Below are 26894 nucleotides of genomic sequence, written 5' to 3' on the forward strand. Positions count from 1 at the left end.
CGATCTGATGATCTCCGGGTAGTTAACGGCCGAGACTAGGACGTGCGCGACTCCATTTGGAGAGCCCTACCAAAGGTAGATATTGAGGTCGAGAAGTGAGTAAAATGGAATGAAGAAAGAAAGTTATGGGAAAAGAAGGAAAGGAAGGAGAACAGAGCAGTGCATGGAGGGGTAGAAATAGTTCGGAGTGGGGTGCTCCTGTGGAGGTTGTTTTCATCATGACTGCACACCACAAAAAGGGCTCACCGAACGGGATTCGTTGAAAATGATCTCCCTCTCCTCATTGGGTTTACGGGTAACTTTATTAGCTGCTGTTTATCCACTGTTGCTCCGAAGCCAACCGGCGATCGGCTATTCCATGGCGTAGATGTTTCACTGACTTGGTTAAGCAGGCTACCAGCTACCGGCTACCTAGGTGATAACTATATTACATGCCATACTTTGGACAAGCTCAGCTATCAATTACGAGAAAAAAAAACAAATCATAACCCATAATAAACATTTCTCAAATTCGGTTAAAACATGGCTCCAAATGCATGGGAGTGAATAGAGACAATTACAACAGTATGGACGGGATGCGTCCGAGTACTCGGGATGATTGAGGGGAAAGGAAATGGAAATGAGAATGGAGGACAGGAAAGAAATGAAAAGAAGGAAACAAAAATACGCGACTCCAAATGCAGAGAAGAGCAGATATTAGATAAGACCTCCAACGTGGCCCACACGTTGAATTCCGAAGCGCAGGGTCCAGTTCCGACCTAGGCCTTGGCCGGGGGACTGCCCTCCGCTTCGTGGCCCCCATTGATCGAGATGCTGTCCAGTGGGGACTGGGGGCGATCGGCGGCCTTCCGAGTCCGGAGGGTAAGCGGGAAAAAGTGGTGGTCATCAGGTTCCTCCTCCTCACTAATTGGTGTTAGCTAAGAGAAATTGCAGTAGATAGGAGATGGAATTTGGTACTCACGGAAGCTTCCAGGCGATGTAGTCTTCAGTATTGAGACCCTCATGACCTTCTTGGAGAGATGCGAAATCCCCAGGAGTCATCATGCCAGACCGGTCCCGGGGAGAACCAGGAACCGATAACGGACGGGAGATCTTCTGATCCGTACCACCAATGATGTCGAAGTAGTCCTCCGCCCCTTCGAACGAAGAGGGATAAGCTATATCATCTGGGTCAGCGGGTTGCCTTCGGGGACAAAATGAGGGGAAGCGGGGAAATAGGGAAAACCGTACCTCTTCGCAGAGCCAACTGGCGCGCCTTGACGTATTCCAATCCCATTCGCTTCCAGTCCAGCAGGTCGCTCAGTCGTTCCGTGCGGTTACGTTGGTTGATTCGTTGACGGCGGCTCTTCAAGGTAAAGTTATACATAAAGTCGGTGAGTTGGTTGACAGAGTCATCCACACCCTTCGAACGGCGATCGACAATGTAAATGCCGTAGTCTGAGGAGTTTTCGATGAGCTCTTCCATGTAGCATCCGAAACCGGAAAGGTTGGTGGTGATACTAGGAACTCCCATCACAGTGCACTCTGCCGGGGTATAGCCCCAAGGCTCGTAGTACGAGGGGAAAACTCCCAGGTGAGTACCGCGAACAAAGTCGTCGTAGTCCAGGGGCAGGACTGGGTTAGACGAGTTCAAGAATTCGGGGTGGAACACGATCTTGACCCGATCGGATTCATTGTTGAACATCTCCACGCGGCGGATTTGGTTCAAGATCGGGTCCTCGCTGTCGTTGACCATGTTGTGAGTGACAATCGGGGGTAGGCCATGGCGCTTCATGGCAAACAAGCGACGACGGAGCAGCACGCGATCTTGACTAGTGATCAGGTCCTTCTCGTCGGGCATATTGTCGCCCTCTTTCCAGGAAAGACAACGCTCATACATGCGTTTACCAATTCCCTTCTCGATATTCTCAATGGTATCGCGGAGTGACTTGACCACAGCCTGGCCCTTGAGAGATTCAACCGTAAGCGACGATGTCTGCGCTGGCATAATGATGAAAGCAACAACTGTGGTGTCCGAGCCGCTGGTCTTCAAGCGGTGGTTCAGACGGGCCAGACCCTCGATGAACATGTCGACACCCTTATTGCGGAACTCATACCGACCAGCGGTGAAGAGATATAGGGTCTTGTCCAGATCAAAGTTGTTGTGTCCGTAGAAATGACCGCGCACGAAGTCGTTGATCTTTTCCTTGGCCTGCGAATGCAAGTTCTGGAACTCGTGCATAGCGGAGAACTTCTTGACATTGAGACCGTTGGGCAGAACACCGTCGGGTTTCCGCTTGAGCAGATGCTCACTCTCGAATGCCGTGATGTGAGAGACGGTAGTGAAGACATCGGAACTATGGGCAGCAGCCCGCTCAATGCAGTAGCGATGGTAGATGCCGCGCTTTCCGGCCTCGGCGTCTACATCAAAGTGTTGCAGATTGTTGTAGAAATCGACGGAGCCGGCACAGAGGTAGCGACCAAGGAGAGTAGCATGGGTGGTGAAGATGGTGGTCAAGTCCATGTGACGCTTCTTGGTCAAGGGGAGGGCTACACCAGCTAGCCATTCATGAAAGTGGGCGACAACGGCGCGTTTACGCTCGTGGGCAATGTACTAGGGACGGTCAGTTAAGTTTTTTTTAGGCCACCAATTGGCAGCGAGTGTGAGATCTGCTGCTGCAAGGGGTTACATACCTCGCCGAGGAACCATGCGACCATGTAGCCAAAGACGATGGCTTCATTGGTCTCGTGATCGGCATCTGGGGACGGGATGCCGGAGTTATTCCAGAGATCGCCCTTCCACTCGTCGAGCCATCGGTATCCCGTGCCGGTGTTGATGAGAAGCACTCGGGGAGCACCTTCGATCAGCCAGCGACCGTAGACAATCTCAATTCCGCGTGACTCCATGGACTTGATGGTCTCGCGCATGGCAGGACTGGAGGGAGTGAGCTCCTCGACCTCGACGGCGGCCGAGGCCTTGTTCAGAGGGCCAATCAAGGTGTAGCGCTCACCATATTCGGCAGTTGTGACGGGTGCTTTTGACTTGAGGACGGAATAAATGCCTCCGACACGGTTGGCGACCTCAGTGGCGATTTCAAATAGCATGTGGTTGCGCACATCGCGCTTGATGGGCTCGCCGCCGTTCTCGTCCGCCATGATAGATTGGATCAATGGATCAATCAGATCTTAGGCTTGTGCGAGTGCAAGTGCAAAAGCAAGCACAAATTACTCTCAAGACGAGATATTTCAAAAGATGGAGGGTTGAGGAAGAAAGAAAAAAAAGAGAGGAGGGGGAGGGAGAGAGAGGGGGAGAGCTTGGGGGGGGAACCGGTCTGTGCGGGGGAGAGATCTGGCTGAGAGACTGTTGCTGTGGTGCTGGCTGGGTACTTCCCCTAGCCTCCACAATCCCCCAACGCTTTAGGAAAATTTCAAATTGAATTGACACGGCCTAGAAGTCAAAAAGGGCGAAAAATAGACCCAAAAAGACCAAAAACCAGGAAGATGGGAGAAATCACGAAGCTAGCGGCCAGAAAACGGTCTAGCGTCGCATTCAAACCGGGCGGACCTGGCAGCGGCTGTCCGGAAACATGGTACTCCCTCTCTCTCTCTCTTCATCTTCATCCTCTATCCTACCTACTTCTCTATCCTCCCTTCTACTCTCCTCTCCTCTCTGCTGTCTACTCTCCTTTCTGCTCTAATATGCCTATCTCCTCTCCACACTCACACTGAACCACACTGAACTGCACTCGACCCTGCACCTCCACTACAGCCCGTGCCATCACACTACTGCACTCCAGCGATCAAAGCTCCTCGGCCCGACCTCGTCGATCATTGTACTCCATACCATTGCCCCCATCTCAGATCCCTTCTCAAGCCATTGATTCTCTGGTACATTGTCCTCGTGCAGACGCCATGGTGTGCCACTCACTATACGCGGGCAACAAACTCCGGGGAAAGCTGGCTCGATGACATCATACATGGATCTAAAAAGGTTCTCCACTGCGGGCGCGAATTCCCACTCGCCGCTGCACCTCTCAATGAGCTTGCGCCGCTGTCTCTTGACTGGTGCCCCCGGACAAGCCCCCCCCGAATCACGGCCTTCCTCCGGTTGGTCACCTGGACCTGTCTGTCGCACAGAAAATGCAAGACTGCTGAGAACTAGCTCACCCGCATTTACCCAAACTCAAAGCACTCGTTAGCAAACATCTCCGACTATGCACGGAACACTCTGTACCTTGTTCTCATAAAGGGCTGCCTTTCGCCCTTTGATCACATCATTAGATCAAGAGACGACTTGATCCGAGAGTCCCAATCTCGGCCTCTCCTCCCTTCTCGATCACTTTTCGAACAATGCCAATCGTCAGTACTCGGCAACTTCCGTGTCCCGGTTGTCCCTGCAATGCATTGTTGGTAAGAAATGACCAGAATGAGCCTCTTTATCACGCTCTCCTCTGCTTGTCCATAAATACCTGGTCGATCCTCACTTCTCCTCCGCCTTCTCATCTTCCCTTTCCCAATTCACTATGCCTGAAAATGCACAGGCTGAAACCTCGGGGTCGCTCTGGATTCATGTTATCTAATCATCACCACCCGGAAAACACTATATTTGGATTCCTTAAGAGGCTCGCTCGTCGTGTTCGTCGCCGTTTCTGCCATTTCTCTTGCTCAGAAAGCGAAGGCGAAGAAGAAAGGACCGTCAGATCATACCAACCATTTGTGTCAGAATGGGAAGAGTGGAATCGCCACGATCCTAGTTTCGTGGTTCGATCGGCTAGGCATATACCAGGGGTAAAGTATGAGGATATTGAAGACACTGATAAGAATGGACTTGAACTTCCTCAACTCCCACTCTCATGCCCTTCACATTGGGAAGAAAATCAGAGCTTGCCGGAAAGTTCTGCAGCAGTAAGTCTTGTTTCCATGCCAATCATCCTACCAGAGCCACCAGAACTTCCAGGGCTACTCTTTGAGAGATTCACGCTACGCGGTCTTGTTCGAGAAATGCCGTTTGAATTTATTGATGACTGGATACCCTTATTCCAAACCCAATCGAATAGGACATCGCAGATAATTGAAGGTATGGGAAGCCAGCGATCGTCGATCCTAGGTCTAGGAGGTTTATTCCACGGTCTTTCTAGATCTGTCTCGCCTAAATTGCATAGTAATGGGGTATTCTCATTTACAGAGAGTCCACTGCATGAACATTCAATAATCCGCCCACTTGCAGAGATTGACGAACCTTTTCTGCGTGCGATTCCCCCTCCGCTTAATCACGCCGGGGCAACCATTGGCTCGGACTCAAATCCCCACCAACAGGAGTATCCTCCAGATTTTGATTGGTTTCTCCAGTGTCTCTTTCGAGAAAGTCGCGTTCCTCGCCCTTCTAAATTCACACAAATTGACAGAACATAGTAGCACTAATTAATTACTGAATTCTTCTGCGCTTGATTTTTACAGCCCGTTTTCAGGCGGGAGTAGTGCGTTCATGGTTTGGTTGACAATTCTGGTCAGAAAGAATGACAACCTTTCACACAGACTAGCCGTTCATCTTTAAATGATCTTTCATTTTTATTTTTCCTCTTGTAGGGTATGGCTTTCCCTACTTGTTTCATAGTTCGTGTATTATCGTGAGAGTCAAATTTCAGCCCTGGGCCGGTCCCAATGGTTCTTTCTCAAATACTACATAATGCAAACTCAGTTACACGCTAAGCCGTCAGAATAGTAGAACCACGAATGGTAACAGTTTGATCGGATTTAAAATTCTCGTATCACTGAAGAATATATGCTAGTTGGTATACTCAAGCCAACTTGCAGATTGGTTGTGCTGCTGCAGGAGTGGCCAACCAAGCTTGGCAGCGCAGTGACACCATCCAAATTTGAAACCCGCACATCATTCTCTCGAAACAACCATTTCTTCTAGAACATACTTCTGATTCAATGCGTAATCGATCCATTCCAACTCATTTGAACCACTCTGCCAAGTTCAAAAAAGTTGATACTTCCCATCGACCAACAGTCGGTGCGCATTCGGCGATGAAGTCATTGTGGAGACATGACTTCATGATGGTGTCAAGTTTCACGGTCTCGACGGTCAGGTATTAATATGCTGCGAAGAAGTCATCTCTATTAACTTTTTTACTATCTTCAACTCTTCTCAATTCTCTCCAAAGGTTCGAATTTGCAATACCTCCACTCGTCGGGAATAGATCAACTCTAACATCCGACCAGCATCTATCTTTCACATCTCCATCTATACTCTTTAGTCGACATTCACAATGGTTCGAGGCGCAGAATACGACAACGGCATCCCTCAGAGCGACAACCCTATTGAGAACGGTCCCAACAAGGCCCACGGCGTTGGTGCCACTGTATGTTCTTATTCCCACCATCAACACTTCATACTTGACACTTCATAAGACCAATTCTAATATGACCCCACAGGATGCCCCCGTCAACCGTGCCTCCAAGGTCGCCCCCATGCCCGCCGAGACTGGCTCTGAGCGCGACGTCTTCCCCGGTCTGAGCCACGCTGGCCCTGGCAACTCCGGCAGTGGAAAGGGCGGCCACGAGCCCAAGTCCCTCGGCGAGAACAAGGGCACCGGTGCCCAGGGTGTTTAAAATGGCTGGGATTTCATCACAATTATTTCAGCGACAATCGTCGTTCAGGATATACACCCCTTCTGATAGGGTGTATGCTTTGCAAGAGCAAAGCGGTACGAGCTACGCATCATGAACCTTGAGGAGTTAGTGGATATTTTTCGGGCTTGTTAGTTGATATAGCATGGCTTTGAATATCAGAATACTGTATTATATTGAACTCTGTCGGAATGACACCCATAGCTCTTGCTGTGGTAATGCAGTACCTACCAAAGTCTTAAAGTGCCTACTAGTAGGTAGGTATTTGTTAATAATAGTACTTGTGTCCACTAGCTCTTATTACTAGGCAGTCTAATTCATACATCATAATTCCGCAAAAGCTGCAGGTTTGTTATTACTTGGGCTTTCAAGTTGCTGATTGATTCCTTATCCCTGCAAGTATATCAATAGTTTATCTGATGGAGACTTTTTCCATTCAAAACACTAAACGCTATCGTAGATCATTTTATCTCCATCTAGCCGCACTTTGAATCCCAGCTTTGATGCTATTTCGAGATGACGCTTTTTATGGTGAGTGGGCAGGTACGCCCATATCATTATCACACATTCACACTAGGGAACTTCTCACATCTCACACCTCACCTCAGAACTCTGACTTCTAATCGCTGACCAGAATCAATCCAAATACCACCGTCACGATGGCCGATCAGGAAGCACAGGAAGCACAGGGAGCACAGGGAGCACAGGAAGCGCAAGAAAGCCAAGCCATACCCAATCCACGCCCACAGCCAATAACTCAGGACCGGCATCGTACTAGTACGATTCAGCGTCGGATGGATTACGTTTATCGGTTTGCCTCTGGCTCTTATCCGCTACACGGTGTTCGTATTCGGAGACCTTTCATATCTGCTCTTGTTCTTCGGGGAGAAAATCGTCAATTTTCACAGGCATATGCTCAGAGAACATACCCTACACGAGAGGATCCTCTCTATCACCCATTTCCTTCACTGCAAGTTGCCCAACAAGCTACGCAGCAGCAACCCCTCCGTAGCAACGTTCCCGGCAACGAATTGTCCAGTGGCAACGTCCACGGCTGCGACGTCTCGAGCTGCAGCGCCTCCAGCGGCAACTTGCCTAGCAGCAGCTAGTTCGAGAACATATCTCTCATCCTCAATTTCCCCTAATACAACCTCCTCAGCTACAATATCCCCGACGGCCAATAACTGGAGCGCAAAACTCTCAGCAATATGTCTCTCGGCTTTCTTGTCCAGAGTGGCCTTACTTGGTATGGGCTGAACCTCAGAAATTCCCCTAAAAATAACCTGGACAAAGTCGCCCTGGGGATGAACCACAATCCCAGAAAGACCACCCATTCACATGGGAGCATATTTTATGGACAGGCAGGGGCTGGATTTTCCTTCATGGTCGGATCTCAGTAGCTCCAACGTACCTGGTTGGAGAGCGGAAGTGGAAAACGCCCATTAACGGATGGATCTTTATTGATGGCGCCCAGTTCCCCAGTACTGGACCCTGGCAAATGCCTCCGCGGGTGCCTCCGGACTTCTTTGAAGCTTGTTTTCTACGAGCTTTACTTCTCATTTTATGACATGCAAAACACCCACTGTCCATACAAACCGATCCAAGAGAAGGAAAGGAAAGTTGAAATTGGAATCAAGAGCCTGAGAGCTTTATATTATTACATCGCCGTCGATCCTTTTGCTTTTATAGCAGCATTCTCTTTGGCTTAGTTCTCACCGTCCCCTCTCTCGTAGTCTTTCTTTTTCTCTTTGGCCCCGATAATTTCCGGGAAGTACCCTGGCCCTCTTCAGTCTTTTAGAAAGTACAAACACGGCCCGTTCCTAAGATTGATCCAAAGTCCATGCTTCCATTCGTAGCATCGAATCACTTGCCTCGATGAGCTATTAACTCTCAGCGGCAGTGGTTCGAGATGGATTGGATGATGAGAAAAAGAAATGGGTACCTAGGTAAGTCGAGCAGAGGTGAAGCACTACCTCTATCATTATAGTTCAGGAATGGAGTATCAACGTATGGCTGCCTTTACTCTGTCACCGTCTACGCCCGTATTCACGGGCAAAGCTTGTAATAGGACATAGCCCCCCTAGTAGCAGGACTGCTGATGGGACCTTCTCTAAATGAGAGCAAGGACCTCTCCCTTGGAAGTCTTTACAGGTCAAGAGTGCTACTAGCCTGGTAATGCTAAGTACTGATGCTTTGTATCGGTCTAGAAATGGAATCATTCATGTGTTGAGCACTAGAACTTATAGGAATGATGGAGTACTAGTATAAATGTGTATTGACTATCACTTTAAGTGTTAATCTATGCCTGGAAGATCAAGGTCCCGTTGTCATTGCCAATCCGCTCTGAAAGGTTCACGTTCGCTTCTACCTGTTCGCCCTCAACATTCCCCAACAGAGCTCGAAGAATAGGGAGCTCATCGTCCCCTTCGCGGTGGAGCTCGACATCCTCAGCGCTGTCGTGGAAGTTCTCGCCACCCCAATCGAATGAGCCTGAGAGGTCTTATTAGATCATAATAGCATGGAGTATAAGTGTATCAGTGAAGGTGAGGGGCAGCTTACCATCATTATTGCCGATATATGCGTTCAGGTCTAGCTCAGACTCTTGCTCCTCGCCATCCGAATCATGGAGTACAGCCTTGAGGATATGGCCATCTTCTAGCTCAAAGCTAACAGCAGAAAGGTGGAAACTCATGATTTCTGAAGTATTATGTGATGAGTGGTATTTGGATGGTTGATATGCCCATTAAGCCGGGAGGCGTAAGGCCCTTTTATAGACTCCAGTTTCACGCTCTGGCCATGGACAAGTGATTCCACTGCAGCCCAAGTTCTTGTCCAACACATGTCCCCAATTCATTTGTTACCGAATGCCCATGTCGATATGGGCTGGGTGGATGCAGCTGGTACAAGCGGGGCAAGAGGATCCTGGATGCACAGGAGGACAAGCCCCAAGACTGTACTAAACAACCACTCCACTCTTTGTAAGCAATGGCTGGCTTTTCATTTCGAACCAGAATAATCTCATCTTTAAGTGTCAAGCACATTTGATATGAAATATGAAGTTTCTGGCTATGATCTCGTAGAGCCCGCCTATACGATCGGTGAGTGTTCTATACTCTAAGGTAATCTCCGAAAGCCATCATGGTGGCGCAGGATGGAGCCCCAGTCGTGGTCTCCAGCCACAGACGCAAACAAGGCGTGATGTTGCACTGTGTCTGTATGCCAAGGATTTCAATCCTAGCAGTTTGCTCGGAAGACACAGAAATGCTGGTGCCTGGAGGGAATACATACCCTGGGTACAGCTCATCATATGGGGGCCTTTATGCAGCCCTGTCTGTCTGGCGTCTTGGCATTTTTCCTTTCGTGGCGCAATCGCCACAAACATCAATATTTACGGGCTCGCTGTTGTTTAATGTCTCACTTTAATGGATATCTTCACAATTCTTGTATACCTAAAAGCATAACATAAAATTCTGTAGAGTATAGGCCCCCAAAAATCATGAAATGCCCCACCTCAGAATTCAACTTGATCTCTCCTCTTCTACGACCTCGGGATTGACAATATTCGCTGCCAGTGCTTGGTTTAATTTGTCCCTAGCAAACATTTTATGCCATAACCAACTACCTACATACTAGGTAAACTTGAATATCATCAGACCAGTGCATCTTATAATCGACGAGCCCTTATGGGCACTTACATTTCACCTTGTCCTCTGATATTTCTAGTAGTATGACTTTTACTAGTACATACTGTCATTTGACCCGAATTTGAAGTTATACCTTACTAGGTACTCTGAAATGCAATATGTACAGCTACGATTGTTGCCGCATTGAAATGCGTCTGTATGTGGCTGGAGGAGGTGAAGGATTTAAATTGCTCCGAGTAAAATCAATGGCGAAGCGCCCACGATGACACTGGAGTATAACCCAGCGTCTCTTAAGTCTATGATTGGAAATATAGTATGTACTTCCGAAATATACTCATGGAAAAAGGTGGAGAGAAGAGGAGCTTTTGCTGCAAGATATCATATTAGAAGCTTCTTGTATACTTCCAATTTCACGACTAGTAGTTAATACCCCAACCTTGGAAGAAACCAATAAAATCTGTCTGAGTTATTGCATCTCAATGCCTTCAACCTACAATTAGAACAAGCTACTTGCAGTGCGTTGGTTGCGAGACTTTCACGTCGCAGCTTTCTGTTTCTGTGCTTCCGGCTTCGTTTACGGCTCCGTTTCGATCTTTTTTCTAGTCCAACCGAAGGATGTACCTCTTCCAGTGGCTCACAAAGGAAGTCCTCGTCGAAGACGTCAGGGTCACAGAATAGAGTCTCGCAAAGGAGCGTCTGATTCGGGAAAATAGAGAGATAATGTTGGAAGGATCATATTCTAAGCAAAATACGTGGTATGGAATGCAGATGGATGGGGAGGAAAAGTCGTTGCGGCTGAGCAAGATCCTTGTTATGTTTTAGTTCTCTCGGAATACACACGTCTTTCTACAAATCTCGAGACCTTTCCAGAATACCTAGGTATGTTCAGATCCATGGTCCCTTTCGAGTTCATTCTCGTGTCCCGTACCGAACGATTACTTGTTTAGTCCGCGGTGCGGAAAGTCTGCTACGGCACCGCCCTTCGAACCTGGCTCCCAAGATGATACTACTAGTATACCTATCTGTGACTCAGTGACAGGCGTGCAACACACTTTTGAGGGCCATTCAGAAGACTGAAAATTGCCTTCTCCATGTGAAGCAAGATACCGATGTTATCACTGCTTACATTGCGAAGTTCGAATGTATTCTTTACGAAGCTCGTGGCCAAGCGGACCAGATATCACCAAGATAGTATCTACTTTTTGTAGAAGTTTCATAACTAACATTTCACAACGCCTCAATCAATGCCAAGTGCTGAATAAAGCTCTCATCATACTGCGTCTCTTACAATTGGTCATGAGTATCTGCGATTGCGCTTGAGTTCACGTTTCACTCCACGACGAAGACGCTCGTGTTTGAACTCTTCAGCCTCCTTACGCTTCTCATTCGCTTCTTTCCACTCTCCATACGCACCCTTGATACCCAGAGCAGCAAGACCGATACTCGCCGCATCAATCGTGTTGGCTTTAATGCGCTCCTTGCGCGCCTCATCGGCCGTGATCTCGCCATCTTCCAGCTGAGCCATGCGTTGCTTGCGCTTATTAATTGAACCGTAGACTTTGTGAGCTGCGTGGACGGTTGCCGCAGTGGCGAGGCCGGAGGTTAACAGCATATCACGCTTCATTTTCTTTTCTTTTTTCTTTTCATCTGAGCTATCCCCCAAATCGGAATCATACTCGGAGCTCGACCAGTCCCGACGTGAGTAGTTATCAGAGTACCTGTTCAAGGAACGTGATCGGGCCGGATTTCGAGAGGTTTGTTGTCGTCCGTAATAATCTTCGTGGTAGTTGTTTTCCATATCCGAGTCCGAATACCCATCAGAGCTATAATCCCCATTTCTGGAGTCGTGGTCGCGAGTAGAATAGTTTCCCCAATAGTTGGACTGACTATCCCTGTCATTGTACCGAGTGCTTCTCCGATCATCGTATTCTTCATGGTCCGGAGACTTCACTCCACGGTGCCAATCATCCGAGACACTCTGACTGGGCTTGCTCGACCTGTAACGGTCATCGCTGTAGTCTCGTCCCAGAGATCGCGAGCGGCCATATCGATCATAGAGCTCCTTTCCCGCAAAGGCCACTGCACCTGCAACAGCAACTTTTTTAAGATTGCTCGATGTATTGCTTGCGCCAACCCGACGCTGAAGCGCAACTCTCTCTTCACGGGTAGGGCCACCGTCATGTAAGCCCCGAAGTGTAGTCTCCATGATATGGTGTTTCTGAGGCTTGCTTGGATCCTTATTTACCAATCCGTTGGTGACAGCTGCCGTCAGAACATGCTTGCCTTTGTCGCCTTTCCATTCTCCGGGTTCCTTGCGCGCCCGCAAGGCCTCTGCAGCACCGGCGGCTACGAGTGGAAGCGCAGCATGCATTAAAAGCTGCCCACCCGTGCCGCTTAAGAAGCTGTGGCCTTGGTCACGGTTACTGTCGTCGGCGCCTTGATCACGGCTACGATGCTGGTCTTGGTCGCCATTTGCTCTCGAGACCTCGCTCGTGGATTGGCGACGATTTTGACGGCGGGATGAGCGGCTGGGCCTTTCAGACTCTACAGGTCTTCCTGTCAGCAGAGCATTCCAGGAAAATTCAAGCCGAGCGACGCATAATAACCTTTGTATGGGCGAGATGAGTTTCGTTGGGAACGACTTTCTAGATGATAGGAAGGCTCCGCACCAACTGACGATGCCCGACGTCGAAATTCGTGTCGTGGACGGCGTGCCTGTCGTGAGCTATAGTCCGAGTCGCGTCGTGCATCGTATCGCCGGTTATCGGGGTGTTCATCATAATAATCTGCAGCATCTCCACGGTTGTAATCATGGGCTTCGCCATAGCGGCGATCATCGTGGTACGACATTCAGGTTATGTTTGGACGGAGGTGGGGGAGTTGATATCATTAAAACAGGGATCCACAGGAGGCAAAAGTGCCGAGCGCAGACTAAGGAGATGATTAATTTATATCAGCCATAGAGACTGAAGATGACGTCGTGCTAGCCCAAATCGTGTGCCATGGTGGAGAGGTTGACATGTCGTGAGTTGCTTAGCCCTATTGCTTATGGTGCACGAACCTGTCATTTTCACAAACAACGTCATCCCGCATTGAAAAGTTCAAGGAAACACGACTATTCCCCAGCCTCCGTCATATCTGCCTTATGTCATATCACAGTTATACTTAATACACTGACTAAATCTGCCCTTCAAATTTCAATATCAGTGTGTGATGAGCTGGCCATCAGCTGAAGTGGGAGTTCCGAGTCACTTTCGGGCGTTCTTCTAGATATTTACAGTACCACACTCCAGGGCTACCTGGATAGCACTAGCACCGGCAGATATCAGCTAGTAGTAGTGATGGTAATTGGTTTTAGGGTATATCTGTTTATTTCATCCTGAATATATGTAGTGTCCTGTAGTATCCTTTAGACAACATTTGGTACCCAGCAGGCGGTTATTGGTAAAGTATATTAGACTTTAGCGAAGACAGCCACCTATAAGAACCTTCGAATCAGACAGCGACCGGCCCCCTTTGAACCGTGGAAACGGGGCAGACAGACCCACCTAGTCTATCTAGAACTTTAACTACTACCAGTAGCGAGTTGGAGAAACGACTTGAATAGTTGCCATACATCCATGGATGGCTTTTAAACTAGGATCCTCACAATGTCTGTTCGATGAATGAACTTGAAGTCTCAGGTTAGATGGATACACCAACCATCTGCCACTGTGACAATGATTAGTACTTACTACAAACAACTTGAACGTGAAGCAAATAAATAGAGGGAATATTTCCATTTCACTCTGAAAATCCAGGAACATATTGCACAGCTCCACCCTCCCTTACATACGATGCAAGGAAGCAAGCAGGAGGGTTAGAAAAAGAAAAGTGCAGCTAAATGACAATAACACCCATGAAGTTATCTATCAAGAAAGAAAAAGAGGCAAAATCGGGGCCGGGTCCGACCGAACTGTCGTCAGGACCTCCCATGAAACATACACGGTAAGCTGTCGTAGCTCCCAGAGACATGCAGAGAAGGAAAACATAAACAGCATAAAGTATTCCAGGAAACAAGATTATTACTCCAGATCAAAACTCCAGGTCTCGGTTCCTCCAGGAAGAAAATCACAAGTCGTTAGGGGAATAAAGAACGGACACCAAGGATGCAAGGCAGTATCGGGAAAGAGCGCAAGGGGGGTTATACAAAAGTCAAAACGCCGGAAGTGGTTGCTCTATACAGCGAGTGTAAACAAGGCGTGGGAAGGTAGAAGTGGTAAGAAGTCTAGTCACAGACAAGATCTTGAAGAAGGCGAAAGCATTTAAAAGCCCCATCGGTTGCGAAGCCCCTCAGCCCATCGCTGGTAGAGCACATCGGAGAGCTGTTTCGTGTGCTCCATGCCGGGAACTTGCTGGCCAGGAAGATTGGACAAGGGTGATTGTGGCGGAGGTTCAGTTGTCGACTGGCGACGACGATGGCTCTTAAGATGAGGGTTGTTTTGTGCGAGAACAAGGCGCGGGCGGCCAGGAGAGTCTGGCTGTGGCGATGATGGGACTAGGCCGGAGAGACGATGGTCTGCTTGGAATTTCTCGTTCATGATCCGGACGATGTGATAAAGACCCTCGGGGTCGACCATTTCCAGGTCGCTCCAGGCCTCGGCCAGTCGAGAAATAGCATCGCGTTTCTCACCATCACCTGTTGTTGAGAGGACCTCCTGGCAGGAGTGACCAATCGCTTTAGCATAAGCACGTCGCCCGAGCTGGGCTTCTTTGCTCGGGCTATCGCCAGAGACTACCTTTGGGCTGGTGTTCTCGTCAAAGACGCTCGAGTTCTTTTGAGGTGAAACTTCAGCAGAAGAAACACGGTCTGATACACGGCGGAACTGGCGCACAGTCGATGGGCTATTGCCAAAGCTCAAATCCAATCCCAATGGTTGTTTTACACCGCTGGAACGTCGCTTAGTATTGGCTCGTCGAATAGAGGGAGATCTCTCGTAACCGGGTGTGCGTCGAACGGTGGAGTTCGCTTGGTGCTTCGGTGGCTGCGGTGGCTGAGGCGAGGGAGAAATGTGCAAGTCCTCCATCAGCTGAGCCGGGTCGGGGTCACTCTCTTCTTCGTCGAGAGTGGTCCAGTCGGTGCCAGCGGGTACCCACATGCTGGGGTTCTTGCTTGGGGTTCGCATCGTTGGGGCTTTGACGGTGTCGAAAACCCAGTCATCTTCATCTTGCATGGGGCCCCGGTTGAGGGTGGTGAGGGTCTCGGCGTAGTACTTGACATCTTTGGTAAGACCTCGACCACCATCCCACTCCTGCTTGCGTTGGATTAACTCCTGCAAAGCTTCAGTCTTACCAGCATTACGAATGAACTTGTGTTTCAACAGTTCTTTCGCGCTAGGTCGGCGATCCGGATCCTTTGTCAGGCACTGTGCGATGAAATCTTTGAAAGTGCTGCTATATTCTGGTCCCTCAAGTCGTGGAGCCGGGTTCTTTGGGATGAGGAACAGCACTTTCATCGGGTGCGTGCTAGCATGCGGGGGTTCGCCATTAATCATCTCGATAGCAGTAATACCCAGCGACCAGATATCCGCCTTGAAGTCGTAACCAGCCTGCTGGATGACTTCCGGCGCCATCCAGAATGGTGTACCGACGAAGGTGTTGCGTTGGGATTTGATGTTGACTAGCTGTGCAGCGACACCGAAATCGGCTAGCTTCACTTTTCCGGTGTTCGAGAGGAGAACGTTCGCGGCCTTGACATCACGGTGGATCTTGCCCTCGGTGTGTAGGTAGTCGAGACCTTGTAGCAGTTGTTGACAGACGATCGATACATGCGCTTCGTTGAAAACTCCAGGTTTCAACTATCGGGTGTTGTTAGCTAGGGAGACCCGCGGCCATCCGGCAGGGATCAAGGATATTCGACGTACCAGGTCAAGACACGATCCTCCACCCAGATATTCCATGACAATCCATAGCTTGTGACCTTTCAAGAAACTGGCTTTGTATTGTGTAACAAATGCGCTGGCGCAGGTGGCCAGAACGGAAATCTCTTGCTGAATCTCCGCGATGTCGTCTTCGCTGGACTCGAGGTCGATCTGGAGGGAAAACCGGGTCAATTGAATTTGCGGAAGGACATTTGAGACGGGAGGATGCATACATGTTTGATTGCGACGATTTCTCCGTTGGCCTTGTCAATTGCTTTGTAGACAACGCCAAAGCTACCACCTGGTAAACAATGAAAACATCGCGTCAGCACATCCCACGCACATGCAGGGTTTGACAGTCGAAGATTTGACTTGGGTACTCACTTCCCAACTCCTCCATCACCTGGTAACGGCTCGCCATATCGTCCGCCATGGTTGCGCAACGATCGGACTCGCGACTCCGGTCGGACAGGTCTGCAACGGAGTTTTTGACGGGCTCACCCAAAGGGGAGGGAGAGGAATCCGAGGAACTAAATGACAGAACGCCGAGGAAGAAAGCTCTGGAATTCGCGATTTGCAGTTGTCAAAAAAGAAGAGGAATCCAGGCAGATTAAAGGGGTGGAGCATTGAATGGCCGTTCCCAAAACAAGCTTGGAGCTTCTCGTCTCGCATGGCAACGGAAGGCCCGATCGATCAGGCAGAAAGTGGAGTGACACTAGTCCCGATATGGATTAGCCCAGTTACATTTCAAGTTGCAGCGCAAGGGTTACAATTACAATGCTGGGGTAGGAATCCAAGGAGAAATATATTTCTTTTGATTAATCCATAGACGATACTATGGTGAATATACAGCCATAAATACTGGTGTGGAAGCAAGTTGGAAGGTGGAATCCTTGTTGTTGACTTTTATACTGCTATATTATACCCTTGGCTGAAGCAACCATCTAGATGTACTTGTAAGGGTTCATGATGCCGTTCTAGAATCAAGTTAGTTTTCACTTTCACTGTAGTCTTTGGGGGTTATATCAGTTTTCACTCACCGGGTCATACAGGTTCTTCAGCTGCTTCATCAGTTTCACCATGGTATCATTCTGGCTGTAGCCAATGAATTCCCGCTTAGCAATTCCCAAACCGTGCTCAGCACTGATACTGCCCTGGCGCTTCTGAATCCACTCATACACCCAAGGCTCAATGGCCTTCTCAACCTCCTTGTCGTACCGACGCACAGCGACGTTCAAGTGCAGGTTAGCATCACCCATGTGTCCGTAGCCAACAACGGCACGGACGGGGAAGGAGTCATCATCACCAACGAATCCCTTCTCCGTCAAGCGTTGCTTGCAGTCCTCAACCAGCTGGTACAGCTCGGACAAGGGGATAGAGACATCATACTTGTAGGTACCGCCCAGGTGGCTCAGGGACTCCGTAATCCCCTCGCGCCAGCTCCAGAGAGCCTGGAACTGGGTCTCGTCTTGGGCCAGTACACCATCTGCGACGATACCCTCACTCATGACGTTCTCAAGGAAAGCCTCGAGCTTCTCCATGTCGTGCTCGGCGTTAGATCCGCTAGTCTCGATCAAGCAGTAGAAGGGGTACTCGCCTTCCACGGGCTGCTTTTTGCCAGTCACCTCCTGGACGAGACGTTGACTACGGCCATCCATAAGCTCGAAAGCAGAAAGAATCTCAGAGAGTTGACCCTTGGCCTGGAGGAAAGCCTGTTGCACCTGGTCGAAGCTTTCCAGACCAAAGTAGGCGACGTTGACAGCCTTGGGACGCGGGGGGGCATTGGATTGAAACAGCGGTGATGAGACCGATGGTGCCCTCCGATCCAATGAACAGCTGCTTCAGATCGTATCCGGTGTTGTTCTTGCGCGAGGTGGAGAGGGCATCGACGATTGTCCCGTCCGGCAGGACAGCCTCGAGGCCCAGCACGCTACCGTGCAGACTGCCGTAGCGCAGCAGACGGAGACCACCGGCATTGGTAGACACGTTACCTCCAATGTGGCAGGATCCCTTGGCTCCCAGGTCCAAGGGGAAGAGGTGATCGCGCTCGGCGAGGTATTGGTCGGCCACCTCCAGAATGACACCAGCATCGGCAACAAGGACACCGGAGGCCTGGTCGAAGGAGCGGATGTTGTTCATGCGCGAGGTGTTGAGCACGATCTCATCGAAGACGGGGACGGAGCCACCAACGAGACCGGTGTTTCCACCTTGGGGCACAACCGCGAGCTTGTTCTCATTACAGTATTTCAAGACCTTGCTCACCTCCTCAGTGCTCTGGGGCTTCAGGACCAAGCGGGCGTGGCCACGGTACTTGCGCATCCAATCGCTGTTGAAGGGTTCAATATCGTCGGAGGCATCGGTGGACACGCCGTCGATGACAGCAGACTGGGAGCCGAGAAGCTCTTTGAAGTATGTAACGTGGTCGGGGGTGAGCTCGGCGAAGTTGGGATTGCGCTTGACGTTGGGGTAGGCATCGCTCGTGAACTTGATCTCCTTGGTGGCTTGTACGGTGGAGCTAACGGTGAAGCTGCGGGCAGCGGTGGTCGGCAGTGGTGTTTGGGAGGATGTAGGACGGAGGGCAATGCGAGGGCGAGGTACTCGAGCCCGTCGCAGGGCAGCAGAGAGGTTCCGGGCACCAGACATAGTGGGCAGGTGAGTGGAGAGGGTTGACAAGGCGAGGCAAAGAAACCTTGGAAGACAAGAGCAGAGAGGGAAGATAAATTTTGGGGTGGAGCGTCAATTGTAGAGTGGAGAACCCGCTCCGATCGGCCATCGCGCCATTCAAAAGTTGGAAAGTTCGGATATGTTTCCACTCGGCGTTTTTCGGGAGTTCTGATTGCAGTACCAAAGTAGAGTAATTAAAGCGAATCTAGTACCTAATTCTTGAACTTGAATTGGTTATTGCGGTATATGAATAGAATGACCCTGAGACCTATACTTTACTATATATCATCACCATGAATACTATATCACCGGACAGTGTACATAGTGCCCAGGTGTAACCAGATCGGGCAAACCTTTAGCCGTTGGAATGAGCCTGATTGCTTTCGAGTTAGAGCTGGGGTTATTAATTCGTATTCACCTACCTTGTATAGTACTACTAGTAATAGTACCTCGAGTACACCTCATCTTCACCATGAACAAAAATTTCCAAAGGAATTTGTCCACCAAAAGTCCAATATAGTGTTAAACTAAGGTACCTGGGTATGTACCATACTAGATTGCCGGTAGTGCACCAGACATTACTAATACTAGTAGCAGCTAGAAATATGGAGGCCGTGAGCTACTACCTTAAGGTGTTGGTAATAACCTAACTAGGTAGGTTATCAGTAGTATTCAGTCTACTAGTACCATAAATTTACTCTGCTCTATACTAGGTTGTAGTATGTATGTACCTGGGAAGCCCCCGACGGAAGCTCCAACTCTAAATGAGGTTAATTGAGTCACTGTACACTTACTAGTACCACTAGTATCTACTATGCAGACATCGATTGAGTCTACTGCGGTGCCCACATTGAGGTCATTTGCAGAAAGATCCATTGAAGCAGTAAGTATACCGAGGTAATTTGTTTATAAGTTCACCTTGTTAAGTAGGTTAAAGTAACCAGTTGAACGGAGAGTCAGTTACGTCATGTTACTGCCCCGCAACAATCTGAGAGTTTTGGAACTTACGGAGCTTTTTCTCCTCTCCTCTCAACCCCCAAATATCCATCACCATGACTTCCAACGTTCTGGTCACCGGTGCCACTGGTCTGCTCGGCCGTCAGGTCTTTAGCACCTTTCAACATTCCGGCGTGTTGGTGGTCGGTCAAGGTTTCACCCGTGCAGCCCCGCCAACCGTCCTCAAGGCCGATTTGGAAAAGGAAGCAGACATTAAGAATCTCCTCACCGAAGTCAAGTCCGTAAATTCTCTGCTCGCCGAAGCTAGACCCCCTCACTGACCATTGAATTCTTCCCAGACCTCAAATTGTCATCCATTGTAAGCTTTAGCCCCAGCAGAGGATTGTGATGGCAATGGCAATGAGAATGGGACCACCCCAGAGCTGACGTGGGATGTATATTCTAGGTGCCGCGAATAAATCTCCGGATTTGGTCGACAAGAACCCCGATCAAGCACGCCGCGTCAATGTCGAGGCAACCCGCATCCTCGCCCGCGAATGCCAGGCTCGTGGAGCCCTACTCATCTACATCTCCACCGACTACGTGTTCCCCGGAGTGAAGGGCGAGGCTCCTTATGAGGTCGATGCCGAGACTCGACCTCCGAACCTATACGGCGAGTTGAAGCGGGATGGGGAGCAGGCCGTCCTCGAGGAGACCAAGGACTCAGGACTTGGAGTCGTCCTCCGTGTCCCAGTGCTATACGGAATTGCTCGGGATAATTCCGAGAGCGCTGTCAACACTTTGGTAGACGCCGTGATTAAAGCGCAGGATGCGAATGCGGGTGTTAAGATGGACGATTGGGCCCAACGATACCCCACTAACACGGAGGACGTGGCGCGAGTGTCGCGCGACATTGTCATCAAGTACCTGAAGGAAAAGCCACGGATCAAGGAGCTCCCCCATATTCTGCAATTCTCGTCAGAGGATCGTATGACCAAATATGAGATCTGTGAGAAGATCGCCGAGGTGATGGGAGTCTCGCTTCCGGGAATGATTCGCAACAAACAAGGCAATGATCCCAATGCCGGTGTGCAGCGACCGTACGACACGCATCTATCGACCAAAGCACTGGTTGATCTGGGGATCGACGTACGGACTACTGATTTCACAGCGTGGTGGTAAGTGGACCCAGCTGAATCCTCCCTAATTGAGGGTCATGGATCTTTTGTCAAGTCACACTCACACTCACATCTTTTGCAGGCGGAGAGAATTGACTGCTCACCGGAAATAGTGGAGATGTGGGGATGGAATGGGGGGGGTTGGGAATGGAATGGAATGGAGATAGGATGGAGATGGGGACTGGGATGCCTCAAGTTGACTGGATTCATAGACGAGAGTACTCTGTACTCACTCTATACTCTATACTCAGCTAAAGATAAAAGATAAAAGATCAATCAACAATGTCTACTCTGTATGGATTATGGAGTACTCTAAATACTTTGTACCTGCAGTGCTGATCTGCGATCGATCACGGTGGAACCTGCAGGGTCAATTGGAGAGGTGCAGTAGTCGACAGTAGCGAAACAATAGCGTCCCAGTGAAACAAAGTAAAATCAAGGCAAACACGAGAAGACTCTCGTAAACAAGGTTCTGGCGATATTTCAGTAGAGTAGGCTACTCTGTAGTGTGTACTTCGTACTCCGTACTCTGTGTAGAGAGAATGCCGGAAACGTCTTCCCAGCCACAGACCAAGTAATTTCCCCTTCTCCTTTCCCTTCCCATCACCACTCGCGCATCACCCACTATTCTTTTCCTGTTAGCAAATTATTCTCGCTTACTTCACGTGGGTTTTCACAGGGTTTGCAGATCTATCGCCAATCTGACTGTTTGACAGGCTCAGGCTCAGAGCCAGGGCTAGAGCCAGGACCAGCGCGAGCAACCAGGATTAGAGCCGTCGCATTCGACTCCAGCCTCATACCTTAGCGTCTTTCGACGCCTCCTGTTGCTTTTTTTGGGCTGTCGTCCCACCCGCCTGACTTTCTTGGATCGAGCCCTCCTGATATCTGTGCGTTCGACCTTGTTTTTTCCTTTTCTTCTCGCCTCGCCTCGCCTCTTTTTCTACTCCAGTACTCTATTTTATCTTGACCCACTGACCCTCCCCCAGGTAGATCTCGCCGCAGAATGCCACTTCGACTGTCGCGCGACCCATCCACACAAAGGAATTTCTGAAACTTGACCTTGATTTGATCCTGATCCTTCCCACGGGGCTTCCCGAGACCCAAAGCCCTTTCTTTGTCCACCATGGCGAGACACCGCGTCAGCGCCCCGGCGCAGCAGCCAGTCCTCAAGGGAACTTTTTATGATCCGGTGCCGATTGAATACGCCGTGGGAAATCAGTGTCACAAAACTGAGCCAACTGGGCATTCAGACATGGCGAGCGACGGCAAGACAAACGAGCAGAATCCGTCAATCGCAAGGAGCATGTCTCGGTACCGTCGCAACCGGCGCCCTACCACCAGTGGCGGTTCCTCGACGCCAACACCCGCAGTCCCAGATCACCATCACAACCAGCCTGTTCCACCGGTCCCTGATATGAGCTCGCAAACACCGACGGCGGAAGATATTGCGAGGGAACAGCATAGGCTAGACGCGATGGCGCAGTTGACTGGCGGAGATCAACTACCACGTCCAACCACCTCGCGATATGGAAAACAGGAAAAGCAACTGCAGCCAAGGACCAAAGCGCAACAGGTGCCAACGCACCAACAGACTAGCCGAGTCGACACCCGCAGTCACCACGATGCACGTCCCACAAGCGGCGACCACCGCAAGTCCTTGCTACAGAAGATGAAATTGTCCAAGAGCAGCAAGACACCCCTCACAAATGAGCCTGTGCCAAGATACATCGGAGTGGGTGGAGGGGGGGATTGTTCCTGGGACTGACGCTCCAGTCTCGGCTGTCAACGCCGGAGAGCGCCAAGTGCTTGTTCAGTATAGTGACGTTTCGAACCATCTAGTGGTGACACCATCTACACGGGTCACTGATCTTCTCCAGACCGCTGTTCGCGAGCTCTCTCGCGATATCGACCCTGAGAAATTCATCTGCATGGAGTCCTTTCATCAAGTTGGATTGGAACGATCTTTGCGTCGGTATGAGCGTGTGCGGGATATCATGAACTCATGGGCTCATGATGCTGACAATCGGCTTGTGATTGTCCCCCCTTCAAGCATGGAAGCTCTCGCCCAACTCGAGTCCCACCAAGTCCCTGCCGAAAAGCCTGCCGAAACGACTGTATACCTCTACCATTCCCAGCGCCCCGGCAAATGGGATAAGCGTTATGTGACGTTACGACCCGATGGCCAAGTGGTCATCGCCAAAAAGGAAAACTCGAAAGACTCCACCAGCATCTGTCATTTGTCCGACTTTGACATCTACTGTCCCAGTGCACGCGCGATGGCCAAAGAGATCAAGCCGCCTAAGAAGATCTGCTTCGCGATCAAAAGCCAACAGAAATCTTCAATGTTCCTTTCAACTGAGAAGTTTCTGCATTTCTTCAGCAGCAATGATCGCGCTACTGCCGACAAGTGGTTTAAAGTTGTCCAGCGTTGGCGAAGTTGGTACTTAGTGAATCAGCTAGGTGCCGCGGAACAGACCGAAAGCGAGGCACCTTTGCCAAAGCGATCCCTTACTCAGAAAGGATCCCAAAGGCACCGAAAGGCGGCTAATGATGTGCCGGTACCATTGTTAGATCTCACTGACCCCGAGCCAACAAGGCTCGCCGGAAACTCCATCGATCGCCCCCGGCCATCGATCTCGAAGGACGTCGTCTCTCGCAAGAAAACGGTGCGCGAGCAGGCACCACCGCCACCGCAATTCCCCCAGACGCTATCACTCGATACTGGTGTCGCTGGACAAGAAGACGACGGCCCACTTGTGCAGGGAGTACGACCTGACGAAGTGGAAGCAGCCACTTTCTCGCCCACTGGCTTGTTAGGTCGCTCGTATACCCAGCGGAAACAAGCGATGAATGAGCGTGATGAACGCGAAAAGCGAGCGAATCAAGAGCTATTTGCGGCCCAATCCTTTATAACCGAAAACTACAACTACCCTCCCCCGGATACGACTCATCAGCAGAGCGGCCGTACTGCCACAATGACAAGCACGGCACCACCAGGCCTCAGCCGAAACAAGTCTGTCAACCAGAAACAACAACAGAAACCTTTAATCGACTTGACCCCAGTCTTCCAAGAGCCCCCGCAACACACACGGAAGGGTCGCGGCGTCAAGGTGGGCGCAGGCACACAATTGATCGACGCTGCCACGGGCCCCGAATTGGCCGTAGGCACCGTGAATATCCCACCTGCAACAGCCTGGCGTCGTCCCACGAACGACGTACCCACACAAAGCCGATACCGCTCGAACACTGCCCGCAGTATCCGCCACGCCACTGAGCCAAAACCATCTAGTTCCGGCTCCGGACACGCCAGTCCAGCCTCACCAAGCAGCCCATTCGTATCGAATACCTTGCTCGCTAATTCCGTCTCTCGTCAAGCGAGCAATCCCCACACAAAACCTTATACTGGCCACGGTGTTGCAACCGGAGACCGAAACGCCACTCGCCCAATGCTCGACATGTCACCAAAAAACCCCTTCGCGGAGGGCAGTCTCCTGCGTCAGCTTTGAGCGTACCTTGGGGCCGCATAGCTGCCGCAGGTGAAATTTAACGATAACGATAACGTGCTAGGATTGATGGGATGGGGCGTTTACTTTCGGGCTCTGCTTATTTTACGATTTGATTTGCCATGGCTATCTATCTGAGTGAGATGCTTTTCGAGATATTTGATATATCTAGCCTCGGGCCTGAATAGTTGGTATTTTTATGTTAGATACCCATAGCGATGGAATAGAAGCGCTGGATACTGCGCTCATGAATTGTTTGTACTCGTAGAGACCTTGAAAACAGAGCTCTGCCAGTGTTCATCTTGCCCATATTCTTGAAATACTGGTAGCACCAGTAGTCCGCGAAGTAACTCCCAGTAGTAGCTACCATCTAACAGTCCTTACTAACTTCAGATAGCAACGAAGAGTATCTACCTAGGTAGAGGGCCAAGATACCTTGGAAGATACCTACTACTAGTAGGTACGCATCCAAAGAAATACTAGTATCCGAAAGGAATTTGAAGAGCCAGGAGTATGTTGAGCATATGGATATTTCATTACTGACCCATTGAACAAAAAATAGCCAAACCAACCTTGGAAGCCAAGCAGCAAGAACTCCTTCTAGATACAAAATACAAAGCGTAATATCGTACAAGCCGCACCCAAGCTAAACATGTATACCAATAAGGCCGGAACCCCAAACCCAGCCATCTACCCACCCATCCAAGCAGATTAAATAGCCTGATAAACCTTGAACTCAGCAAACTCCCAATAAGCATCCTCAAAGGCCGACGGACTATTAACAACCAGCTCCTCACAGGTCCCGGGACACTTATACAGCTTCTGATAATACTGGTCCTGGGCAGCGAGTTGGCCGCAAAGATCGATGTTGGCAACGATGCTCTGATTGCGGAAGTGGGAGGCGATATCACACTCCGTACCGGGGAAGTCGGCCAGCGCTGTGCCCCAGGTTGAAGGGTCTGGAATGGCGGTAGGGTCGCTTAGATCGTGTGGGATAGCGCGACGGGGGAAGTACCATGCTCTTATCCCGGCGTCTCGGAGTTCAAGAGCGTAGACCTGGAGGGGGTGTTAGATGTACGTGAAATATAAATGGCAGAGAGATTCTACTTACTCCACCCCCACCCTCATTCATAGCTTCCCCGTATGTAGATGGATCTCCCACAACACCACAACCAGAGTTGCTATGCGTGGAGCTATCACAAGTGCTGTAAACAGCCGAGCCGGTCTGCTTCCGCTTGACATCCATATTACACCCCTTGGTCGTGTGGAGAGTGACTTCATTACCATTCGAGCCCATATTAGTCGTCTCCAGGATATCAATTTCGCCATTATTCGGCCAGTTATACCCATCCACCAACCACAGCGCAGGCCAGGTCGCACAGCCGTAGGGCGTGTGGATGATGTCGAAGACAAACAGACCGGTATCATAGCTCCTTTTAGACTCGATTCGAACCGAGTTACGGCCGGCTATAGCCTTCGGTGTGAATGAGTCCACGCGTAGAATGGCAGATTCATCGGTTGCGTAGGTTAGATTTAGATCCCGGGCAGCGGTTTCGCCGACGTAGACGACATGGCCATCTGTAGGATCTTCTTCGGTGAAGTAGTTGAATTGATCGAAGAATGTGGTACCCGAGTATGTGTCGACTATTCTGTAGTCCAGGGGTGTGTACTTGGGATAGCGACTGAGTTTGACTCCATAGTATGGAGCGAGGATGGCCACGATGATGAAAACGATGGCTCCCAGTCCGACGAGGACCTTCTTTAGTAATGACCAGCCTCGTGGATTGTACCAGGAGAAGATAGGAGCGCGATCGTCTCCGTTCTCGTTCTCATCGAATGGCTTGCGCTCTGGGGATTCGGCGGCACCCGTCACCTCGGGGATCACTGGGATCTTAGGAGGCCGTGCCATTCTGGGAGGAGTGGTATTTCCCAGTCGGGGCACACGAGAAGTCTCGCTACTATATCTGTTGCCGAACTCGGGTGGAAGTAGTCTGTCATCCATGTTGAACGAGTGCTTTTGAATGAGTGTAGATGGTAGTAGCCCAGTAGGTACTAGTAGACAGAGACAGAGATAAAATGAAGTGGGTCCTTGGATGTAGAATCGAAAAAATGTCCAGCCGAATTGTTTTTAAAAAGGTACGACTGTTGATGATGCCGTCATGCCAACCCCTGCGCCCGGACAGGTCTAGTGCTGATCTTTCCTGGTGCGGCCCGTTTGCGATGAGCCATATATTGAAGCTACACCCCGGTATTCCCACGGTCGACGGAACTATATTTGATCTGGCCCCGAGAAGGAGCAACTCCCTTCCTGTGTTGACTTTTATTATCAGACAAGCTGTATCATACGATTTGAACTCGTCAATTACACATAGGGGTCATTGTTGATGTCTGAGGTTGATTACCGCTTTCGGACTGGAATGCGGCGAGCCCTAGAGATCCGCACGCGGGGAACTT

The 26894-nt window shown here is 50.0% G+C and overlaps 10 protein-coding genes across 10 annotated transcripts; 3 read left to right on the forward strand and 7 right to left on the reverse strand.

Annotated features, from left to right (window-relative positions):
- Window positions 1-758: 758 nt before the first annotated feature.
- N7533_003864 (glycogen [starch] synthase) lies at window positions 759-3135 on the reverse strand (the record flags this gene model as incomplete). Its single annotated transcript, XM_057100514.1, has 4 exons — window positions 759-903; window positions 962-1157; window positions 1231-2593; window positions 2674-3135. 4 exons carry the CDS (start codon window positions 3133-3135, stop codon window positions 759-761), a joined length of 2166 nt encoding a protein of 721 aa, XP_056960144.1.
- Window positions 3136-6254: 3119 nt separating this feature from the next.
- On the forward strand, window positions 6255-6597 carry N7533_003865 (uncharacterized protein; the record flags this gene model as incomplete). The annotated part of the gene is made up of 2 exons (XM_057100515.1): window positions 6255-6347; window positions 6421-6597. The coding sequence occupies 2 exons, from the start codon at window positions 6255-6257 to the stop codon at window positions 6595-6597; spliced, it is 270 nt and encodes an 89-aa protein (XP_056960145.1).
- Window positions 6598-7580: 983 nt separating this feature from the next.
- Window positions 7581-8058, reverse strand: N7533_003866 (uncharacterized protein; the record flags this gene model as incomplete). Its single annotated transcript, XM_057100516.1, has 2 exons — window positions 7581-7887; window positions 8027-8058. 2 exons carry the CDS (start codon window positions 8056-8058, stop codon window positions 7581-7583), a joined length of 339 nt encoding a protein of 112 aa, XP_056960146.1.
- An 856-nt stretch (window positions 8059-8914) lies between these two features.
- On the reverse strand, window positions 8915-9307 carry N7533_003867 (CVNH domain-containing protein; the record flags this gene model as incomplete). Its single annotated transcript, XM_057100517.1, has 2 exons — window positions 8915-9105; window positions 9175-9307. 2 exons carry the CDS (start codon window positions 9305-9307, stop codon window positions 8915-8917), a joined length of 324 nt encoding a protein of 107 aa, XP_056960147.1.
- Window positions 9308-11553: 2246 nt separating this feature from the next.
- Window positions 11554-13096, reverse strand: N7533_003868 (uncharacterized protein; the record flags this gene model as incomplete). The annotated part of the gene is made up of 2 exons (XM_057100518.1): window positions 11554-12803; window positions 12937-13096. 2 exons carry the CDS (start codon window positions 13094-13096, stop codon window positions 11554-11556), a joined length of 1410 nt encoding a protein of 469 aa, XP_056960148.1.
- A 1467-nt stretch (window positions 13097-14563) lies between these two features.
- Window positions 14564-16592, reverse strand: N7533_003869 (STE20 family serine/threonine-protein kinase; the record flags this gene model as incomplete). Its single annotated transcript, XM_057100519.1, has 4 exons — window positions 14564-16096; window positions 16163-16330; window positions 16393-16460; window positions 16544-16592. 4 exons carry the CDS (start codon window positions 16590-16592, stop codon window positions 14564-14566), a joined length of 1818 nt encoding a protein of 605 aa, XP_056960149.1.
- A 511-nt stretch (window positions 16593-17103) lies between these two features.
- On the reverse strand, window positions 17104-18802 carry N7533_003870 (FAD-binding oxidoreductase; the record flags this gene model as incomplete). The annotated part of the gene is made up of 3 exons (XM_057100520.1): window positions 17104-17136; window positions 17200-17922; window positions 17954-18802. 3 exons carry the CDS (start codon window positions 18800-18802, stop codon window positions 17104-17106), a joined length of 1605 nt encoding a protein of 534 aa, XP_056960150.1.
- A 1073-nt stretch (window positions 18803-19875) lies between these two features.
- N7533_003871 (dTDP-4-dehydrorhamnose reductase family protein) lies at window positions 19876-21050 on the forward strand (the record flags this gene model as incomplete). Its single annotated transcript, XM_057100521.1, has 4 exons — window positions 19876-20057; window positions 20119-20138; window positions 20226-20937; window positions 21020-21050. 4 exons carry the CDS (start codon window positions 19876-19878, stop codon window positions 21048-21050), a joined length of 945 nt encoding a protein of 314 aa, XP_056960151.1.
- A 1010-nt stretch (window positions 21051-22060) lies between these two features.
- Window positions 22061-24443, forward strand: N7533_003872 (uncharacterized protein; the record flags this gene model as incomplete). The annotated part of the gene is made up of 2 exons (XM_057100522.1): window positions 22061-22673; window positions 22711-24443. The coding sequence occupies 2 exons, from the start codon at window positions 22061-22063 to the stop codon at window positions 24441-24443; spliced, it is 2346 nt and encodes a 781-aa protein (XP_056960152.1).
- Window positions 24444-25151: 708 nt separating this feature from the next.
- Window positions 25152-26442, reverse strand: N7533_003873 (glycoside hydrolase family 16 protein; the record flags this gene model as incomplete). Its single annotated transcript, XM_057100523.1, has 2 exons — window positions 25152-25496; window positions 25552-26442. The coding sequence occupies 2 exons, from the start codon at window positions 26440-26442 to the stop codon at window positions 25152-25154; spliced, it is 1236 nt and encodes a 411-aa protein (XP_056960153.1).
- Between the last annotated feature and the right edge of the window lie 452 nt (window positions 26443-26894).

The sequence above is a fragment of the Penicillium manginii genome (genome assembly GCF_028828005.1).
Source record: "Penicillium manginii strain IBT 31320 chromosome Unknown utg000004l:1.0-7231830.0:1.0-7236170.0, whole genome shotgun sequence".
Lineage (NCBI taxonomy): Eukaryota > Fungi > Ascomycota > Eurotiomycetes > Eurotiales > Aspergillaceae > Penicillium > Penicillium manginii.